At 42.1% G+C, this 21,397-nt stretch overlaps 1 protein-coding gene across 22 annotated transcripts in view; it reads right to left on the reverse strand.

The window, feature by feature from the left end:
• NRXN1 (neurexin 1) overlaps positions 1-21,397 on the reverse strand; it is a 1,279,091-nt gene that overhangs the window by 501,204 nt on the left and 756,490 nt on the right. For 4 of the 22 annotated variants that reach the window (XM_066267118.1, XM_066267117.1, XM_066267116.1 and 1 more), the window contains exon 1: positions 16,136-17,113. The exons of the other annotated variants lie outside the window; for them this stretch is intronic. In XM_066267118.1, coding sequence (XP_066123215.1) covers positions 16,136-16,385 — 250 coding nt within the window. In that variant the 5' untranslated portion in view covers positions 16,386-17,113. Of the gene's footprint in view, positions 1-16,135; positions 17,114-21,397 lie in introns of those variants that run through there. 22 annotated transcript variants of the gene reach the window in all.

Consider the following 21,397-nt stretch of genomic DNA (forward strand, 5'->3'; position numbering starts at 1 on the left):
AACATTTTGTTGCTTCTATATAAAAAGGCCTAGGAATTGTTCTATAAGCACTTTATTATTATCTTTTGAGTATTTGTTGTTAGGCACTACATTAAGTGTCACAGATACAACAAACCACAAACTTCCTGTCCTCAGGAAATTTAACTCAGGGGAGTTTAGAGTGGTGTTTTAATAGTGTAAGCTGTGTTTCTACAAGCTCATACTTTGAATAATCAATCTCAGCATAATCTCCAAAGTAGTTGGTAACACCTGGAAAGCATTCATTTCCACCTCATTGGAGAGATCTCTGCTTCTGAGGAAATGCTGGTAATCTCACCAACTAGGCATCATTTTTCATGCTTTTATAAGCAAAATAGATTTCTAAAGTGAGACTCTCTTTGTAAGGGATGGTTCTCTTTGTAAGGGATGGCTTTCACCCTTCCTACCAGCTGCTCCAGGATACTTGGAAGGTCTCCCTGAGGTGCATGGAGGGAACATGAGACAGGCAGGTTAAGTTTTAAAGCCAAAAGCAGCATAATGGATTTGAAGGCCTTTTTCAGCCCCGCGTCCTTTGGCACACGGCAAGACAATGTCCTACTGCAAGCAGCAGGCACTTGATAAGCACTTGTTGATTGGTTGGTCTCTGCATTCTTGGCTCTCGCTGCACTGTGATGTGCCAGTAGGGAGTGTGCAAACAGCCACCTTTTGGTAATAACCGAAATATCTGCATGTTGTGAATGAAGAGTGTGAATAAAAGAAATCATGTAAAAACCATAAATGAGTTTCCTACATCTTTCTCCTTTATCACTGTATGGCCAGGGGCTGCCACCATTGTGGCCATTATCATGCAGGTTTTCATTGGATTTGGGCAGATGGTAAAGAAACAGTAGAGCCAAAAATGATGGGCCATTTCTTTATTAAAGTCTCGCACCAGCAGACGAGAAAACACACAGGGAAAACACTTTCCTTTCACTCATTCAGAGTTCCCAAAGCGACTGATACATTCTCCAGTTCCACAACCAGGAGAATCGTCTCTGGTTTCTCCTAGAATCAAAGGCCCCACCAGTCTCAGCAGAGCTCGCAAAAGCTCCTCACCTTTGGTTCCCTATCTGCTTACTTACTCTTTCCCTGCCAACATGGCTTCTTCCTCTTTCTCCTCCTCTCTCTTCAAAACTGGCTTCTTCTTCAGCACTCTGCATTCTCTCTCACTCTGCAAACATGGCTCCTTTCTGTCTCTTCTCCAGCAAACATTAGCAATACAATGGCCCCTCCCAAACAGGAAGGTAATTTGTAATTTCACAGACCACATATACCAGGCGCTGCCAGCACCATTTCTTTTTTTTTTTTTTCTGAAGTTGGAAACGGGGAGGCAGACAGATGCCTACATGCGCCCAACCAGGATCCACCCGACATGCCCACCAGGGGGCGAAGCTCTGCCCATCTGAGGTGTTGCTCTGTCACAACCAGAGCCATTCTATTGCGAAACATCTGGAGGCTCCAAGGATAGGTTTTTCTGTTTCTGGTTGAAGATCTTGTTGAGTTTTGGGGGAGATTTATCGGTATCGCTTCCTACCGCGCCATTACTCTGACGTCATCCACCAGAGCCATTCTAGCACCTGAGGCAGAGGCCATGGAGCCATCCTCAGCGCCCAGGCCAACTTTGCTCCAGTGGAGCCTTGGCTGCGGGAGGGGAAGAGAGAGACAGAGAGGAAGGAGACGGGGAAGGGTGGAGAAACAGATGGGCGCTTCTCCTGTGTCCCCTGGCCGGGAATCGAACCCGGGACTCCCACACGCCAGGCTGACGCTCTACCACTGAGCCAACCGGCCAGGGCCATCAGTACCATTTTTAACAATAAAAGTGAGCAAACTCAAAAAATACAAATTTTACAAACTCACTTGCCCAACAATCACTTTCTCTTATCAGTGAAGGTATCAGGGCATCCTAAAGTGGGGGAGGATGCATTGCCCTTGGGGGTGGGAGATGGAGGGCCTTTTTTCTCTATGTGTGTCTGTCCATCACTCAAGAACATGTCCTCTCTGGCCGCTCTACACTGGCATCTAGTGAACACAACACTGTGTTTTACAGATAAACTAAAAATCAGAACTTTTTATGGTGCTTTTCCCCAAGGCTGGGGAAAATAAATAAACTCTTTGATAGTTGCATGACTAAGAAAGTACACATATGTGCTCACAGACACACACACACACACACACACTCATTTATTCAGCTGTCAGACTCAGTTGTCGGGCTGCCTAAGAAAAACTGAATTGGCAATCATTGCACTGTTAAAAATGAAGGCACAAGCCAAATGAAGGTGGTGTTTTCTGTTCATGCTATTTACTCTTGTTAGTTTCTCGTCTTGCCTCCCCATGAACCACATGCCCATGCTTCAAAGTTTCTCTGAAGGCTCACCTCCTTCCTGAAGCTTTTAGTGACTCCCTAGCTATTAACTGTTTCTCTGATTTCTCAACACCTACAGAGCCACAGTGCAGCCTGCCAAGACAAGTTGTTTCGGACCCTGCTTCTCGAACGGCAGGCACACTCTGCGAGGGGTCTCCAGGTTCTCCCAAACACTATGGAGTGCACAAACACAGGAACTGCAACCTAAACACTCATGTGTCACCTGCCCCAGAGGAGCCAGGAGCAGCTTTCCTCCAGAATGTTCTTCACCATTATCTGTTATCTAGAAAAGCATCTTCATTTAGGGAAAAATTCAAGCTACATGACTTCATAGATTAAACTTGTTGGCACTCATATACCACAATAAGTAGACCTTGGGGGAGGAACAATAAAGACAATAACTTTAATCTTCAAGCGATCATGAAATTTTGCCTACTACATGGTTCCCAATAGAGCCTCTTTTTAGAAAGAAGGAGGGAAAATCTAGCGTGGGTTTTAAGTTCCTGTTAAAAATATTCATTTATTTTATGATATTGGCTACTTATCGTTTAAAAATGGAGGATTAAATTACAGTTGCTGAGTGCTGCCATTTGATTTAGTATTCTGAAATGCTTATATTCTGTCTAAATGCTAGACTCTTAGCATTTGGCTATGGCATCAAAGTGGCCTCTGTAAAAGAAGTGGCAGAGCTACTCTGGGCTGGGAAATACTGTTTCTCTTACCGAAATCTCTTTCAACTGTAATACAGCCAGGTAAAGATGGCTTAGCATTTGCTGACATTTTCAGAGGCTGACTGGGGGGAAAAAATAGAAAGAAAAGGTGGAAATACTTTCTTAATTTTCTCCTGATCATCAATATCCTCTCCGCCTCCACCCTATCTTAAGAAATCCTCATCTAAATTCTAAAAATGTTTCCTGAAACAAAACAAAATCCAACACAAAGATGTATCAATAGCCTTGGCAGTTCTGCCCAGTTGCAGACTTCCTGGTTTAACTCCCACATGAACAGAGGGCATAACAATTGTTGGTGTTCTGCATCATATCCTCTTATTAATATCTGCGTCATTCTTTTAGGGGGGTGAATCAAATGTCAGAAAAGGATTTTCATTTTGACCGCTTGTCTTTACTTAAGGAATCTACCAAATCAACCTAGCATGATAAGAAAACAATCTGCTCTGAAGTAAGACAGACTCTGAATATACTCATTTTCATAACCTCAATCCTTCCTGGTTTTTTCCCTTAGCAGAATCCAGAGCAGAGAAGAGCAGTGCTGGAGACAGGACACTCTATGACTTGAAGAGCAGCAGTCATGTCTCAGGTCCTGGTCCATATGATTTCATAAAGTATCTAGTCTTTACAACAACTCTGAGTAGTACATATCACAGGCCTATTTTACTCTTGGGAAAACTGAGGCTCCCAGAAGTTCAGAAACTTGCCCAGGGCCAGTTAGAGGATACAATAAAGTCTAAAAGAGTAATTCTTTATCTCACTAGGAAATTCCTAGAATTCCTGTGATGAAACAAACATAATGCTAGCAAATAAACTGAAACAAAAATTATGGCATTAAATTGGAGAAAGAAAAGAATCTTAAAGAAAAATGTAGCTAGGAGACTCAAAATTCAAAGCATTTTACATCCTTTCTGAATCATGCACAACTTAGAGTCTAATTAGAAATGAGTGGGAAAAATGCTTAAAGTCTTTACGTAGTGATATAATACCATGTACATATCATCAACACAATTTTATTTAAGTCTTCAAGGTTTCATAATTAAGAAACCACAATTAAAATTAGGTTAAATACTTAAAGTCATTTATTAATTGTCAGTCTTTTCTTTATACTCTGCCTTCAAAATTGTACAATTTTTTTAACCATTTACAGAGGGATTCCTTTCATCTCATGAGACTATAATCACATAATCAGATACATTGCAACTGTTCCCTTTTAATTGTAAATCATGGTTGTGCTTGCAAATTAGTCTATTATCACAGGAGATCTATCAATTTGGTAGGGAATGTATTTGCCAACTAGAATTTAAAAAGTTAATAAACATTAATAAGCGTCTTAAATCAATCACTCCTTTACTCTCGATGTGGTGGTGGATATGTATATGAATAAGTCAGACAAAACAAAGCAATGAAGAAGGGAGGCACAGGGAGGCCTCCTGCTGCCCTATGTAGTTAAGAAGCAAGATACAAACACAATTGGAAGATAAAAATGAGGCACTAAACATTGAGTGAGATGACTTGCTGGAAATAAAATAAAGTAAATCCAGATAGTCTTCCTTGGTTGGTCTTATATGTACCACTGGTGATAAAAGCTGGAGGAGATAACAAAATACTGATATGAGATAAATTCTATTTGTTGCTAGCATATCATAGGGGTTAGAAGCATGGGCTTGGAAGTGAGCCTGCCTGGGTTGAAATCCAGGCACCATGATTTTAGTTTTGTAATCCTTATCATTTCTTAATGTTGCTGAGCCTTTATATCCCTTTGTGTAGAATGGGAGACTAACATTCCCTACCTCATAGAGTTATTCTGAAGATTAAATGAGTTGATCATTTGCTAAGGGCTTAGAATTGTACCTGAAATAATAAGCACTAAGAGATCCTGGCCGATTGGCTCAGTGGTATAGCGTTGGCCTGGTGTGGAAGTCCTGGGTTCGATTCTCAGTCAGGGCACACAGGAGATACAACCATCTGCTCCTCTACTCCTCTGTCTCCCCCTTCTCTTTCTCTCTCTCTCTTTGCCTCCTGCAGCCATGGCTCAATTGGTTTGAGCACATCGCCCTGGGCTCTGAGAATGTCTCTGCAGAGCCTCTGCTTCAGTGCTAAAAATAGCTCAATTGGGAGCATGGCCCCAGATGGGGATTACCAGGTGGGGCGCATGCAGTAGTCTATCTCCACTCCTCTCACTTGGAGAAGAAGAAGAAGAAGAAGAAGAAGAAGAAGAAGAAGAAGAAGGAGGAGGAGGAGGAGGAGGAGGAGGAGGAGGAGGAGGAGGAGGAGGAGAAGGAGAAGGAGAAGAAGAAGAGGAGTACTAGGTGATTATTCAGTGATTTAATTGGCCATTTCCTACTACTTTAAATAATCTTAGTTCTTTCTCTTTACAGCCTTTTCACTAGAATTAGATCGTGAATACCACTATAATATATAAGTCACTTCCTGACTATAAATCAAGAGTAGAATTATTTCTTGTGTAAAAAGTAATTTAAATTTGTATTTTCTGTAAAAGCAATTTTTTATGCTTAAAAATAAAATTACAGAGGCAAATGTTTTATTGTTGGCAAGTACAAGTAGATTGTTACCACGTATTTTAGTCATTCCAAAGGCACCCAGGCAACCAATGCCTGTGAATATACGAAAACTTTTGTATAAAGATGTTTATCAGAAACCCCTCAGCAATGTTTTACTTTTAACTGAGGTATGGTAAGTTGTTCATAGCAGTATCAAGAACTCTATTATCTCACTTAGAATAAGTCCCAAGGAAAAAATGAGTGGGGAAATGAAATACATTATTTGCATATTTAACAGCATGTCCAATTAACCACTTTGCTGACAGATTAATTTAATATTCATTTTGTCCCAGCATATGTTAATACTTTGATAGGAGACACAAAAAGTGACATAATATAGCACATTGCAATTTTGAAAATGCTAAGTACAGACTTCAAGGAAGTGTAGCTTAGAGTGTTGAGGAAAATTTCATACTCATCTCTGAAAATATTTAATCTCAAAATGATCAATTTTCAATAAGTTCGTAGGCACAAATAGTTCATTATGGCAAGATTTTCATGAATCAATATGAAATATTAAATAAGTAGACTACTAAATAATGCTCTGCAAAACAAATAGAAAGTTCAGTTTCTATAATACATCTTTTAAGCAAAAATTCCCAGAGCTTTTTAAATTATTCATGCTCCAGTATTATTTCTTTATACCAGATTGTAACATACTTGCTAATTGGAAAGAATAATTACATATAAAATGCCATGGATATGAACTAGAGTATTAATCAGATTAACAAATCAAATTCTTAAAGAACTTGAAAGGGAAGTTCATCAGGAAAATGACATATTTCTTTTAAACAATATAGTGCATGCCCAAATAACAGTGCTAACCAAAGAGTATTAGGGTAGCATGACACTGAGCTTCCATATTTGCCCTGGATGTATTTTGTTGAACACATCACAATCACTCCTAGTGATGTACTTTCTACTGTATAACTATCCATGCTTTAGATAATTCAATCTTAATGTAAAATTAGTGATTTCAGAATCCAAAGTCATCTCAGTTTTAAGAGGACTCAAAAACACAACTTCTCTTTACCAGCTCTGAATCATGTAGTTATCTCGAAAAGTATGTCATGATGACCAAGATAGGTTGAACCACATAAATAATTGCATGTACTGGTTAGTCCAGTATCAACCCAGATAACCAAAGCAACCGTGCAGAAGTGATGATCAAGTCACTGAATGTCACTGCTTTCTAGTTTACCACATATTAAAAATCACTCCTTTTGGCCCCTTCCCCCAAAAGTGGAACACTTGAATCCATGTTAATGCAATACAATAACATTTAAAAAAGATAACTATAAAATTTGGGAGTTTGAAGCATGCATATTACAGCTTTAAATTAACATTAATCAAGCATTTGAGAACTAAGTTATGTTTATTTCAAAGGAAAATGGTTTCTTGTACATAGCCATATGCTCTATTAAATAAATAGAATTTTAATTTAGAAGAAATCACTACCTTACTATTTACTTTAAGGTTTAATTTCTGTCTAGCTGCTAATTTTCAGAGATATATTATACTTTTCTCATCAATTTATTTATATAACAATATATAAAATATGTATATACATATACATAAAGTCCATAGCCTTGCATTAAAAATGTGGGTCAGCACTGGCCAGTGGGACAGTGGATAGAGCATCATCGCAGAGTGCTGCAGTCGCTGATTTGATCCTGAGGTCACTGGCTCATGCTCAAGTCAGGGCACAGATGAGAAGCAATCAATAAATGCATAGCAAAGTAGAACAACTAGTTGATGCTTCTCTCTTTCCCTTTCTATCTTTGTTCCCACCCCTCTATTTCTTTCTCACTCTCTCTCAAAAAAAAAAGGTGGGGCAGATTATATAACACATTTAAACTAGAGATCCTTTAGCCAAAAAGATTTAATAGTACCTTGAATTTCACAATAAAAGTGGCTACAAGATTCATAGAATTTTCATGTAAAACTTAGTAGGTACATAGCCACATATCTTTTTTTTTTTTTTTTTTTTTGTATTTTTCCAAAGCTGGAAACGGGGAGAGACAGTCAGACAGACTGCCGCATGCGCCCGACCGGGATCCACCCGGCTCGCCCACCAGGGGGCCACGCTCTGCCCACCAGAGGGCGATGCTCTGCCCCTCCGGGGCGTCGCTCTGTCGCGACCAGAGCCACTCTAGCGTAGCGCCTGGGGCAGAGGCCAAGGAGCCATCCCCAGCGCCCGGGCCATCTTTGCTCCAATGAAGCCTTGGCTGTGGGAGGGGAAGAGAGAGACAGAGAGGAAGGAGGGGGGGTGGAGAAGCAAATGGGCGCTTCTCCTGTGTGCCCTGGCCGGGAATCGAACCCCGGACTTCTGCTCGCCAGGCCGACGCTCTACCGCTGAGCCAACCGGCCAGGGCCCATAGCCACATATCTTGAGAGTCTAGTAGAGAAACACCTTTTAACACAATCTCAGTTCCAACTCACAAAGCCCACAGAAAATAAATTCACAAAATCAACACAGGAAGTTCTTTTTATCTGACTATATACTTGGTGATTGAAAGGAAGTTCATCCAGAAATCTTTTACTCATAAAGTATTTTATTATAATTGCTATATATATTTTTTTGTATTTTTCTGAAGTGAGAAGCGGGGAGCAGCAGATGGACTCCCACATGCGCCCTAACGGGATCCACCAGGCATACCCACCAGGGGGTGATGCTCTGCCCATCTGGGCCATTGCTCTGCTGCAACTGGAGCCATTCTAGAGCCTGAAGTGAAGGCCATAGAGCCATCCTGAGCGCCCGGGCCAACTTTGCTCCCATGGAGCCTTGGCTAAGGGAAGGGAAGAGAGAGATAAAGAGAAAGGAGAGGGGAGAGGGTGGAGAAGCAGATGGTCACTTCTCATGTGTGCCCTGATTAGGGATCAAACCTGGGACATCTGGATGCTGGGCTGATGCTCTGTCAACTAAACCAACCAGGCAGGGCCAATTTCATTACTGATTTAAAATTTTTTTTTTTTTTTTCGGATAAGTGAGCTGGGAAATGACAACACTGGGACAAAATTCAGGTCTTCTTAATATAAATAAAATATTATTTTAAAACCCTGCCTCTTTTCATATTGTAGTGGAAAAGCAAAATCACTGCAACTACTTATTAATTAAGTGACCCTGGCAGCATTATCATCTCTCTAAATCTGTTTCTGGGTCAGCAAAATGGTGATCATAGCCCTGCCAGGGTTACCATGATGATTAAATGAGACTCCTTACATGAGGACTCTGTAGAAATAAATACTTAAAATATAGCTGCTTCTACTAAGCTCTGTCAAAAGTTTAAGGGAATTCACAGTTACATAATCAACACTAAGAAAAACTCTTGCATTTTGTGGGGAATTGGAAGGAACATTATAAAAGACCATTATCAATTTCTATGTGGAGAAGTATTCTACACTCTACTAGGGGTCGGCAAACTCATTAGTCAACAGAGCCAAATATCAACAGTACAATGATTGAAATTTCTTTTGAGGGCCAAATTTTTAAAACTTAAACTATATATATAGGTAGGTACATTCCTTATCGAGCGCCCACATGTGGTAGTTTGTGGAAGAGCCACACTCAAGGGGCCAAAAAGCCACATGTGGCTCTCGAGCCGCAGTTTGCTGACCTGGGCCCTTACACGAACCGAAAAGGCTGGGGCAAAAGGCCAAGGACATAAAGCAGGTGCTCTTCTAAGTGACATTCCTGAGGACCAATGTTAAGAGGTAAGTACTAGTTGGGTACCCTGAGCCTGACCTGCATACTATGGTAATTATTTACCTAAGTAAACAACCTATAACTAATGATGAGGAAAACGAGATGGCTTAAGAAGCCCAAATATAATCTTTTCTAAAATAGCTCTAGTTACAATTTGTTTAGAATCAAAAAGCCTCTAGGAAAGACAAAAAGGAGAAAAGAGCATTTAGAATTATCAGAAATCTTTAGTACTAAAGGAATATTAGAACTCAAAGTTGGAAATGATCTTAGTTTAATTAAAAAAATAAAACAAGCACACATATGAATTACAAAACAGTATAAAAAGCCATGCTTATTATCAGAGAACATTAACCACTCAAAAACTGACTTTCATTAAAAACAGGTACACAATGTAGTGTAAATGAGGCATTGATGGCTGACTAGGTGATGAACAACAGCACAGCAAAGGTTTTTTCTACTGAGTTAGGTTGCTCTATTCCCCTCCCAAACACCAAGGTTCTAATCTCAGTTAGCCACCTAAGAAGAACTATGTTAAGTTATACAGGATTCAGGTGGAACTGTGGATATATCAGTACAGCCCCTTCTCACTATTGGAACATAGGCTTCCTGGAAGAGTATTCTAAATGAAGAGGAAGATGAGTTAGAAGAAATGGCTTCTACTTCGAACTCTGCTACTAATTAGCTATGACTCTATGAGTACAGTTCACCTAAATTATTTAGAGCTCGGTGTTCACATCTATAAAATGAGAGGAATATGCTCCTCAAATCTTTAGAACAAAGTTCTGTCTGGGAACTGATATTCAAAGCTATGAATGAATCCCAGAAGTTACACAGTTAATAACTGGCTGAATTCAAACTAGAACTCTGGTTTCCAGATTTCAAGGTCTGTTTTCTATATGCATTGTCTCTCTGAAATGTCTTCTTTCAAATTATTTTATTGTGGAAGAACCATTAACATGAGATCTACCCTCTTAATTTTTAAAGTGCATGTAGAAAATTGTTAATTACAGGCACAGTGTCTTGTATAGCAGATCTGCAGAACTTAATCATCTTGTGTAATTGAAACTTTAGGCTCCATTGATGATCACCTTATTTCCTCTTTTCCCAGCCCCTGGCAACCACCATTCCCCTTTCTGATTCTATGAGTTTGACTATTTCAAATAGTTTGTATAAGTGGAATCATGTAGCATTTGTCTTGCCGTAACTGACTTACTTCACTCAGGATAATGTCCTCAGGGTCCATTGATGTTATCACATACTGCAGAATTTCCTTCTTTTCTAAGATTAATATTCCATTGCATGTCTATACCACATTATCTTTATCCATTCAATGAAAACCACAAGGAGATATCACCTCACACCTGTTTGAATCGCTATTACCAAAAAGACAAGTTTAGATGAAGATGTGAAGAAAATGGAACCTTTGTAAAATTGTGAACAGAAAATGGTACAGCCACTATGAAAAACAGTATAGGAGCTCCTCAGAAAAACTTAAAAAGACCTGAAATCATGATAGCACTCTTCAAAGTGCCAACATGTAGAAACAACCTAAAAATCTATTTTTTTAAAAAAATCATTTATTAGGGGCCTATTATAATCTGGGCACTTATTAAATTCATGGTCTCATTTTTCACTAGATGTAATTCAGTATGTTTTTATTTTATGAAATGGGAGAACACTCTTAGTGAGGATAAGTGGCTTAGTAAATTTACACAATGTATGGGCAGTGGCCAAATTTTCACACAGCCATTTCTGAAAATATCCTCAACTAGACCAAGCTGCCTCAATTATTTATACATTAGTGTAAAGTTAAATCAGTGAATCACCAGTCTTAAATACATTTGCAAAACAAGCTATACCACTATTAGAAAAATTAAAGATTTTGTTAAAGGAAATATATGCCACAATGTGGTAGAAAGCAATTGTGCAAGGACCTCTTAATAGAGTATTAATATTAAACAACAATATAAAGTATGTAGATAAATTTTACTATGTAGATCTTTTTATCAGGTCATTTCATATCAAGTCCCAGATAATTGCTACATATACATAAGATTTATGCTTTTTGTTTATAAAGAGTAAGTTTTGTTTGTTTGTTTAAAGATTAACTCTTTCTAACAAGAACTTGAATTTTTAGAACTAAATTGTAAACATTTTTGATGGTCATGTCTTCAGTATCTTGACTCCTCCCCTCTAACTTTTATTCCCATTATCTTCATTATTGGGATAATAATGGTACCCAAAAACAAAAACATGCACATTTTCTGTATTTACAGAATAAATGAATGGACAATCTGAGGAATAAATATATTAAAGTTAGGGACAACCAAATATTACCCTAGAGTCCTGAATTACTTGGCCCATGATTGATTCAAAGATACTTCCAGAAATAATAGCTGGCAATCTTGCCTAAAATTGCATTGCAATGATGCACATTTTTGTTGAAGAAGCCAATTAAGGAAGAGGTGTAGGGTAGGGATATCTATTAAAGCAGAATATGCATAGCCAAAAATGTTCTGGGTCATATATATGAATTAATTACCAAAAAAAAAAAAAAAAAGCTAAATTGCTCTTTAATGCAGCAAAGTTCAATATATAGTGAAAGGTTTTGCTAACTCTCTAGGTTGCCAGACAAAAGAGCAAAAGTATCAGCGCTATCAAACAGCAACCTCTTGCTTCTGAGAAAAACAAAAGACAAACAAAAACCTCCCCAGCTGAATCAATGAAGTGATCAGTGGGGCACCAGTCAGGTGCCATCAGCTTTCCTTACAATATCCATTATTGTTCATACATGCTGGAAGCAAAATTCTCTGCCCCGTGCCTTGTAATAATTTCCACTCTAAGAGATCAATCATTAAAGCACATGCAGGACCCTCTCAGTTCCAGTGTAAAAACCTGTGAACTCATGGAATTGCTCTGGGCAACAGGCCATGAAGCGTTGATTCTAATTCCTCTTTGACTCTTATTGGATATTTGGCTCTATTTTTTGGCACTTCTGTAGTATGCCTCAGTATACCTATGAGGAAAATCATATCACAGCTCTCTCCAAAACACAGCAGTCCTTTTAGAAGTTTAGTATGTGTACAAAAGTGCCTCAGAAAGAGAAACATTATAAATGCAAGATATTATTATCCTTATATAACAGCACTGGGCTACTTCAATTACAAGCCACACTTTTAAAATCTGTTAACGTTCCCTTCTGGGAAAGCCCTTTCGCCCTTTAACAGTATAAGCTAATCATGGCAATATAATTTCCGGAGCTCATATTTGTGAGAGGAGAACGGCTGGCACTGGTGTGCTCAGTTTTGCGATGGCTTTTCTCATTCCTTTATCTCCTGAAATTATTGAGAGGCTCTAAGCTAAATTTTGAAACTAGGCAGAGGTACTTAGGAAAGCCAGGAGCAAAGATGGGAACCTGAATATTGCACTGACATCATTCTATGCTCAGCACATATGGTACCTCACTAAAGCAATACTAAATGAGCACACGGATCTATTCTCAACTCTTGCTGGCTGTAAGTAGCATTCTTAATTACAAGCAGGCTTGCTTTGTTATCATTTACAGTCACACAGTTCACTGTTTATTCAACTAGGAAAATAAAATTTTTCTATGAGTTATCTTTATCACTTATGTGTTTAAGTACATGCAAAATATAACGGGATCTTGCAGAGATCTCAAAACCTGCTTCTCATATGCATTTTTTAAAAAAAAAAAATCTCATCATAATTTCTGCAACTGGGTCAGCTTGCACAAAGATGCTCGAGGGTAGCCATGAGCGCTTTCAGCACCCTGCAATCCTTGTAAGTGACACCTCATAATAGTGCAAATGAAGCATGGCGTGATGAGAAAATGAAGAAGAATGAACCTGGATAGCCAACCCTGCAGTTTTCAAAACACAGAGGGTAGACTTGATTCTGTCCTCCTAAATACACCATGCATGATCTTTTACACTTTCAAGCATATATATGCCTCCCCTATTATGGGAACAATGTCTATGAAGCCAAGAAATTCTAATGCAAACAGGCTGGTTCATTTGTTCGTCTATATATGTATACTTGCAATAGTCTCAAATTTGGAACTACATCTCATTTACTTGCCTTGATTTTCAGCCAGGGATTTATCATGTTGTCATTCACCTTTGTGCTTCCCTTCACCCTCATCTATTAGGCTTAAAGATTATTTCCTTATGGGCCCTTAGTCTAATTAGCTGAATATTGAGGCAGTTTACTGACCCAACAAATGCAACATCACCCCTTTCTCATTAGGTTTATTTTAAGCCATCACCCGGCCTGCCCTGATCTCTGCCCTTCTGCCTCTTCATCACACTCACCTCCCTCCCTCCTCCACCCTGAGGGTTACTTCATCCTGAATGTTGCTTGATTGTACTCTAGCCAGAGTTAATTCCCTCTATCCCAGAGAAGGGAATGAAGTGGAAAAAATTAACACAGGATTTTATTTGGCAGAGGTTGGTAAGTTTGCTACTCAGATTTAAAAGAACAATCAGAAAGCTTCCACCAAAAGTGTGTGTGTGTGGGGGGGGGTAGTTTCAAAAACAAACAACAGAACCTTAGAAGGAAAGAAAAAGTTATCTGACCCAAAAGACTGACACCAAGAGCTGCTCGCATACAATGTTCCCTACTTTCCTTCTATCCTTCTCTTTTTCAATGATAGATGCGCCTGGTTTTTCATTCACAAGCAGAGACAATCACTGCTGCGGAGGGAAAGGAATGTCTGGGAAGGCCAGCAGACGGCGCCCGAGCGGGGAGAGCGACAGCGGGAAGGGGAAAGGAGTGCCGGCTCTGCGGCAGGGCCCCCTTGGTGTCCTCCTTTCCCGTATCCCCAGGCGCTCTCCCTAGTCCTCCGCCACATCTCCCGCGAGAAGCAGAGCCACAGCAAAGAAGTGAATATGTATATGAGATTATTAGCCAAGCGCTTCCCACTGGCACAATTAGGCGCCCCACCCCCTCACCTAACCCCATCTGCGCACCCACCCACGCTTGGTCTGCCACTCCTGTGCCATAGCTCGCCTCCCTCCCCTGGGGCTCACAATTCTGCGCAAAGGCAGGGCAGTGGGTGAGAAATGTACCCAGGTAGTAGAGCATTAGGATCCTAGACTCCTGGGAGCAAGTGGTGAAAGCAAAGAGATTCCTTACTGGTGCAAGGGGATCTATCCTCTCTGTTCCTCTTAGCTAAGAAGACCCTATGTGGGGCATCACTTCTGTCTCCATCCTAGCCACTCTTAACTGGAGAAAATCCTTGAGAAGGAACTGAGAGAAGAAAGGGAAAGAATTCTTGAGGTGTGTCTCCACCGCACTCCTGAAAAGGAGTTGCTAACGGGAATTGCTCTCTCCCCAGTTAAATTAGGCTATGGCTTCTCATATTTAACCAGAATTGTCCCCAGGTAGAAAGCCTCTCCCTGAGCAAGGCAGGGAGGGGTGGGGGTTCTGGTATAGCCAGCAGCTGCTCAGGGGAGAGGAATTACTTAGAGAGCAGGACAGTGGGTGCAGAGCTAAACAAAGTCAGAAAGAGGGAGGGGTCCTGCAAAGAAAGGAAGGGAGTGAGATATAAGAAAGAGTGTGCACAACAAATTGTGCCCTGCTTTTTAAAGCAGTAGATTGTACACTGGGGGAGACACCGGGAGTGGGGAGAGATCCACAAAAACAGTTTCTATTTTATTTATTGTCAGTTCAGAGAATTTGAAATAGACTTTCATCTGAAGATGAGAGAAACCCTGCCTTACATTTCTGGCCACCCTGGAGAAGTAACCTGCCCAGTAACACTTTTCTTCACAATCTGCTCTTTACGAAAGAACCCAGGCTGAAGAGAATAGCTACAGTTTTTATTTAAATTCTCCTCCTCCAAGCAGACCTCCTGACTTACACCAGCCAGTATTGGCCCACCAGCCCTTTGTGGGAAGCACTAAGCTGAAGAGGGCTAGAACAGGATATCCTTTATCCCTTATAGTATAGCCTTCAGGCATGACCCTCGGGGGAAATGGGTTTGGGTAGCCAAGCCAATGTCCCTGCTGTATTTAGAAAATAGCTCAATCCAATCACCAAGAAAAATAAGCGTATATGTGTGTGGGGTGGGGAAAGGGGGATCAGGGGATGGTGTTCAGAGGTCTTCTCTGAGCCTGGTAGGGGCTGGCCAGCCTCAGTTACCCTGCTCTCTTCTCCAATTAAGGGAAGAGGTGGGGTAGGGGCAAAAGGGACTGGCCTCCTGTTGAGTGAGTCCCAGGACCCAAGGCGTTTCACTGCCACTGCAGTCTGGGCACAGTTTGGAGGTGTGTGCGGTCTGGAACCTCTCCCCCCACCAGGCCAGGGGAAATGGGCAGGAGGTGGGGCAGCACACAGCACAGACAAAAGGTTCTGCAGAGCCCTCCTCTCACTGGCGCTCAGGTCCCTGAGCTGAGCTCTGCGCCCCATCAGCCACACCGACTGACCTTCTGGCTAGTAACGCCCCTTTCCCGCGGGGCCCAGGTGCTTGGCCAGGACCGGTCCTTGAATAGGTGCCCCAGGTCTCTCCCAGCACCCCTACAAGGAACGCCCCTCCCACCCCCACCAGACACACTAGATGCCTTCCCCCATCCTTTTTCTATTGTCTTCAAAGAGATAAGTGGCTCCCACCAAGCACACCTAAATGCACCTCCTGTTCTGGCACTCCCGTTTCTCAGAGCCTTGGGGTCTGAAAAGAGAGCACGGGTTGAAGGAGGGGAGCAAGGGAGTGAACCGCGAGAACTTGGCATCTCAGACCCACCGTGTCCGCCTCGCAAGGATGCCGGTGACCTGTAGATTGCAATAGGCACTGAATGATGCTTGCTGCTGCCATGGAAATGGTGGATGTGGTGCGCTCCCAAACTGGACGCCCCCCATGCCACTCCTACAAGGCCGCTGAGGGTGAGCGGGACAATCCAGAGCAGGACCAGGCGCCCCCCTGCGCCTCCGCTGCCGCTGCCGCTCCCGGCCGAGCCCAGTTCTGCGCCGCACCGGAGCATCCTCTGGTACATGGCGGGGCGCCCGCTGAGGGGCAGCCGCCACGGGAGGCAAAGTTTGGGGCGCAGGGAGGGGAGAGGGCACCGGGGAGCAGGCGGCTCAGGGTGGGCTGCGGGGCGCAGCCTCACCAAGCCAGAGCACCCATCCTCTCCCTCCTCCGGACAGTCTTCTTGGGATCCTGGAGTCTGCCGTGCCTTGTACCCCAAAGAATCCGAAACATAGCCGAGGTAAATGCAGCTGCTGGGGGACTTGTCCGGGAAGGCAGCCCCCGGGAACAGCAAGTGCGGGGCGGGCAGGTGCTCCCAGGCTTCCAGGGCTCCAGGTTCTCCAGCGGTACTCCCAAAGAGTTTCGGCGCGAGTGCGTGCCAGAGGCTGGGAGAGGGGAAATTGTTTAAGGCTCCTCCCGGAGGGTCCTCACTTCTACTTGACAGCCATCCACCAAGAATCCACTATGTAAATCCATTTAGCATTGTGTGTGGGGACTTGGGAGGCCACTTCGCCGGCCCAACCTCCTTTCAAGGAAGACGCAGACCCCATGGAATCCAGGCGCCCCTTCGCTCCATTCCGCCCCGGCCGGCTCGCCGGCTCGTGCCAGCCTCCCGCGGGCAGCGCGCGGAGCAGCGGCGCGCATCGCCTGCTGCTCCCGAGGCGATAGCAGCCCGCCGCCTCCTGACACACCCGGCGAGGGCTTCCGAGGCAAGAGTGCACCCTTAGGAAGGAAGTGGGGATCGAGCGCGGGAAAGACGGCTGAGGAAACGAGGAAGCAGGCGAGTGGAAGGGAAACAGAAAAAAAGAAAAGAAAAATACCACACACGCTGGCGAAGCGAGGGGCTCTATGCAAATCTGCAGTCTCCAAACAGCAAATCACTGAAGCTGGGATGCAATGCAGAGGACGAGCCTATGTAACAAGGGAGGCTGGTCCAGCTTCCCACAAAGATCGCCCTGCTTTGCCTCGCTCACGCATTCTCCACGCATCAAAGGGACACGTGTACGGCGATGCGGGGAACACCTAAAAAGCAACTCTCCCTCCTCTGCCAGGTGATCCCTCCGTCTGAATTACAAAGGCAAACGGCAGGCACCCTTCCCCTACCCCTATGGTTTAGATGTAACCAGTGTCCTGAGAGCTCTTAAACGGGGAAGAATTCGGCTCTTTTTATTGGACCAAACTTGTTCTGCCAGGTGTTCAAACCCAATCTGCTAAATATGGCTTGACACCATGGACTCAAGCATCAGTTCTGATGATTTGTTAATTACAGATATTACTCATAACAAAAAGTCTTCGTTCCCACTACAGTGTCATATCTCAGAAGGCAGTGAAAGTCCAGGGAACCAAAACACACAGGGGGGGAAAGGGTGAGTGACTGTGGCAGCTGAGGGGTGGACAGAAAAAGGGGGAATGAAAGGGAGAAAGGGGCTGGGTGGGAAAGAGGACAGCAGAGAACAGTATGAATGAGTTTGCTTGTATCACAGTTACACATTGTAGGGATATGTAAGAACCCACAAGATCTTTATAGAAGCCCAGCTGTGGTGATCTTTTATAATGGAAGAGTCCTGCCTTTCTCTCATTCTTTCTCTTAAGGGAAACAGCATCAAGGAACAAAAATTCCTAAATCCAGTGCCCCCAAGAAAGAGAGGACATTGATATTCTATTGGTGAAATGCAGTGTCTTTAACTGGAATCTGTGTGTCCTGGGTGAAAAACCAGCAAAGCCAACACACATCTAAAAATTTAAAAAGCTTGCGAGCACAGCAAATGAACTTGGCAAGGAAGACCACAGCCACTGCAGGCTGGCAGTTAAGATTTCAGATTACAGTTTGAAAACACCTCCAGTTTCCAAATGATGATAAAAACTATGGCATGTCTAGTGACTGGACTTTTTTTTTATTTCTATTTAAAGAGAAAGAGAATCAACTCCCAATAGGCACTACTTTGATAGGCTTCTTATATTCTTACAAATATAAAAACACATATTGGGAAAAAAAAGTAATTATAGGATTTAACTCAAATCACCCATTCACCCAAGTGTCCATTTACACTTTGATATTTTTTCATATTCCACTGAGAGGGCTAACCTAGGGACTCTGGTGGTTACTCTGTAACTGTCAGGGGACCACAAAATCAAATCTATAGTAATTCATCATCTCATGTTTCTGTCAAAAGTTTGTCATTCTACTAAAATGATAATTCTCTCCTTTTTTTTTTTTTTGGTATTTTTCCAAAGTTAGAAGCAGGGAGGCACAGACTCCCGCATGTACCCAACCGGGATCCACTAGGCATGCCCACCAGGGGATGATGCCTGGCCCCTCTGAGGCACTGCTCCATTGTGGCCAGAGCCATTCTAGTGCCCGAGGCAGAGGCCATGGAGCCATCCTCAGTGCCCAGGCCAACTTTGCTCCAGTGGAGCCTTGGCTGTGGGAGGGGAAGAGAAAGACAGAGAGGAAGGAGAGGGGAAAGGGTAGAGAAGCAGATGGGCACTTCTCCTGTGTGCCCTGACCAGGAATCAAACCTGGGACTTCCACACACCAGCCGATGCTCTACCACTGAGCCAACCAGCCAGGGCCAAAAAGATAAGAAAATTCTTTAGTGCACTAATTGAAATAGCCACCCTAGAGAAGGTGTTTTATTTACTTCAATACACTGTATTTTCCAACTTCCCCCAGCTGCTCAAAAACCAACAGAACCCAAACCTAGCACCTTCCACTGTGTCCTGTTGCCACCCTTATCCCCAGGCCATTCCCTATTTTATTATTTTTTTAGCATATGCATTTTCTTTCACTAGTCATGGGTGTGATTATTCACTTTTGAAATATCAAGTAAAGCTTCCAAAGGAAATGAAGAGGAAATTCACCCTCACAGTATGGTTTTAGGACTCTAGGTTCATATTCTGAATTTGATATTTCACAGTGTTAATATGGAAAGAGCAGTGGATTAGGATTTAGGGAACCTGTGCTGCATTCTTGGCACTGCCATTTACTGGTTATGTCAGATTAGTTACTTAGCCTCTCCCTGAGGCTCCATGCCTTCCTTTATAAAATAGTCATGTTCCTATCTTTCCTAAGAATCCCACAGGGCAGGAAGGATATAATGCAATATTTAATGTGAGAGTGCTTTAAAATATATCAAATGCTCCCCACAATTAAGGCATTATGTCTTTCCTCCCATTTGGTCTAAATATTGAGCTGATTAGCCTGCACAATTCATTCACCCCTTTCATCTATAGGCAATGTAGAGCACTGCATTTTCCTCCCATGCCCTCATATATAGTTTTAATTTGTTCTCTCCTCCCAACAACATGAATTTCTGAAGGAGAGAAGAGTCCAATCTTTATTTGTACTCCCTCTAGTGCCCAGCATTATGTGAAATGTAAGTTAGTCTCTTAGAGCATACAGTTAATTCTCATTATTCTCAGTAGCTATGGATGATAAAGTCAGCATGAACACTGAATTAGCAAATACTGAACTAATATTCCTAGGAGTTAGGTTCACACAAGTCTTTGGTCACAACATTTCATCAACTAATCAATATATAATATTGTTTTTGTGTTTCTCTGTTTAAAAGCATTTAATATAGCTGTGGGTTCATTAACATTGAACTCACAGCTGACGTCAATGTAACTCACACCTGAATGAAGATTATCTAATATCTATTCTCTCCATAAGGCACGCCACAGCCTTCGGCTCAGGAATGTTAGCACTTCAGCATTATGTTTAGTGGCCATCTTAAACAGCAAAACCATCAACAAAAAGCACACACACAAAAAGTGAAAAACATGCCACTAAATAGACCACAAAGAAATCACTTGTTTATAATACAGGAGCTGAAACACTAAGGTTGAGTGTTGCCTTGTTTGACCTCAGTTGGGAATGTGGGCATCAGGGACTCAGATTTTTTGCCCACTCTATACATGTGTGTTAATGACCAGTGTAGTGCCACGTGTGCTGATTTAGAAGCTACAAATTTTAGTAAGGAGGTGAGTTCATATCTATGACTAATGAGGATTGATTATATTTGTTGTCTTGAATAATAGGGAAGGATGGGGCTGGAACTTTAGAGAGTTATTTGTATAAATTACAGCCACAGAAATAGAATAAGTATAGATGATTTTACTGAACATTCCCAAGAAAACTCAATGAAGAAGAGGCTCCCGTGTCTGTCTCTCATTGTCTGGGGCCTTGGGAGATAAAGGCCAGGTTATGAAAAGGAGAGGCCAGAAATCTCAGCTTTACTAGAGTCTCCAGAGCTAAAGAAGAAGTATTTATGGCTTCCTTGTAAGAAGGAAGTGTAGCTGTAGTGATTCAGGCAGATGTCTAGGGCACCTTTGCAATACCTAAGAGGTTCTAGGGTAGATGCTCAGATATGGATGCTGCAATATTTATTATAAATGGTTGTAATTTGATGGAACAAGGAGTGATTCTCTGTACAGAGAGTGGAGAAAAGTCTTGTGAGTAAATACATGCCTAATCTTGGCAAAGCAAATAAAGCTATGACTACTCTTTATGTCTCTTTAGCTGGTCAGTCCTGTGGCTGCAGCTGCATTATTTAAAGGAAACTGAGGCAGCAATTGAAAAATTGTGCTTAGATGAGTAAAGAATTGGTAGCAGGAGACATCATAGCCAGCTCGCTGTAATATACTCTTAAATATTTCAGCATAGACAGTAGGATGTCAGTGTGTGCTAGTATTGTTCGGTGTCCCAGGAGAGTCAGTTGCCTTCATCAGAAATTTATGCTCCAGGATTTCAGCCAAAATTATAGAAACCAGAGGTGGCGTCCAGAAGCTTGAATTATCATCATCTCCAATCATGATGTGGCTTTGCTAATTAGTTATAATGTAGGCTAGATGTAGGGTAGCATTGGTGAAATAAATGGCTTGTCAATTGGTGTAATGCAAGTTAGAAATAGGTTACCTTTGGTGAAATCATTATCATTCAAGATGTGTGGATTAGGCAAAATACCTTATAGACATGCTTTGCTTCTACATAATAGAGTTATATGAATATAAGGAGCTTTTCACCCCCTACTATAAGGA

The sequence above is a fragment of the Saccopteryx bilineata genome, chromosome 3 (assembly GCF_036850765.1).
Source record: "Saccopteryx bilineata isolate mSacBil1 chromosome 3, mSacBil1_pri_phased_curated, whole genome shotgun sequence".
NCBI lineage: Eukaryota > Metazoa > Chordata > Mammalia > Chiroptera > Emballonuridae > Saccopteryx > Saccopteryx bilineata.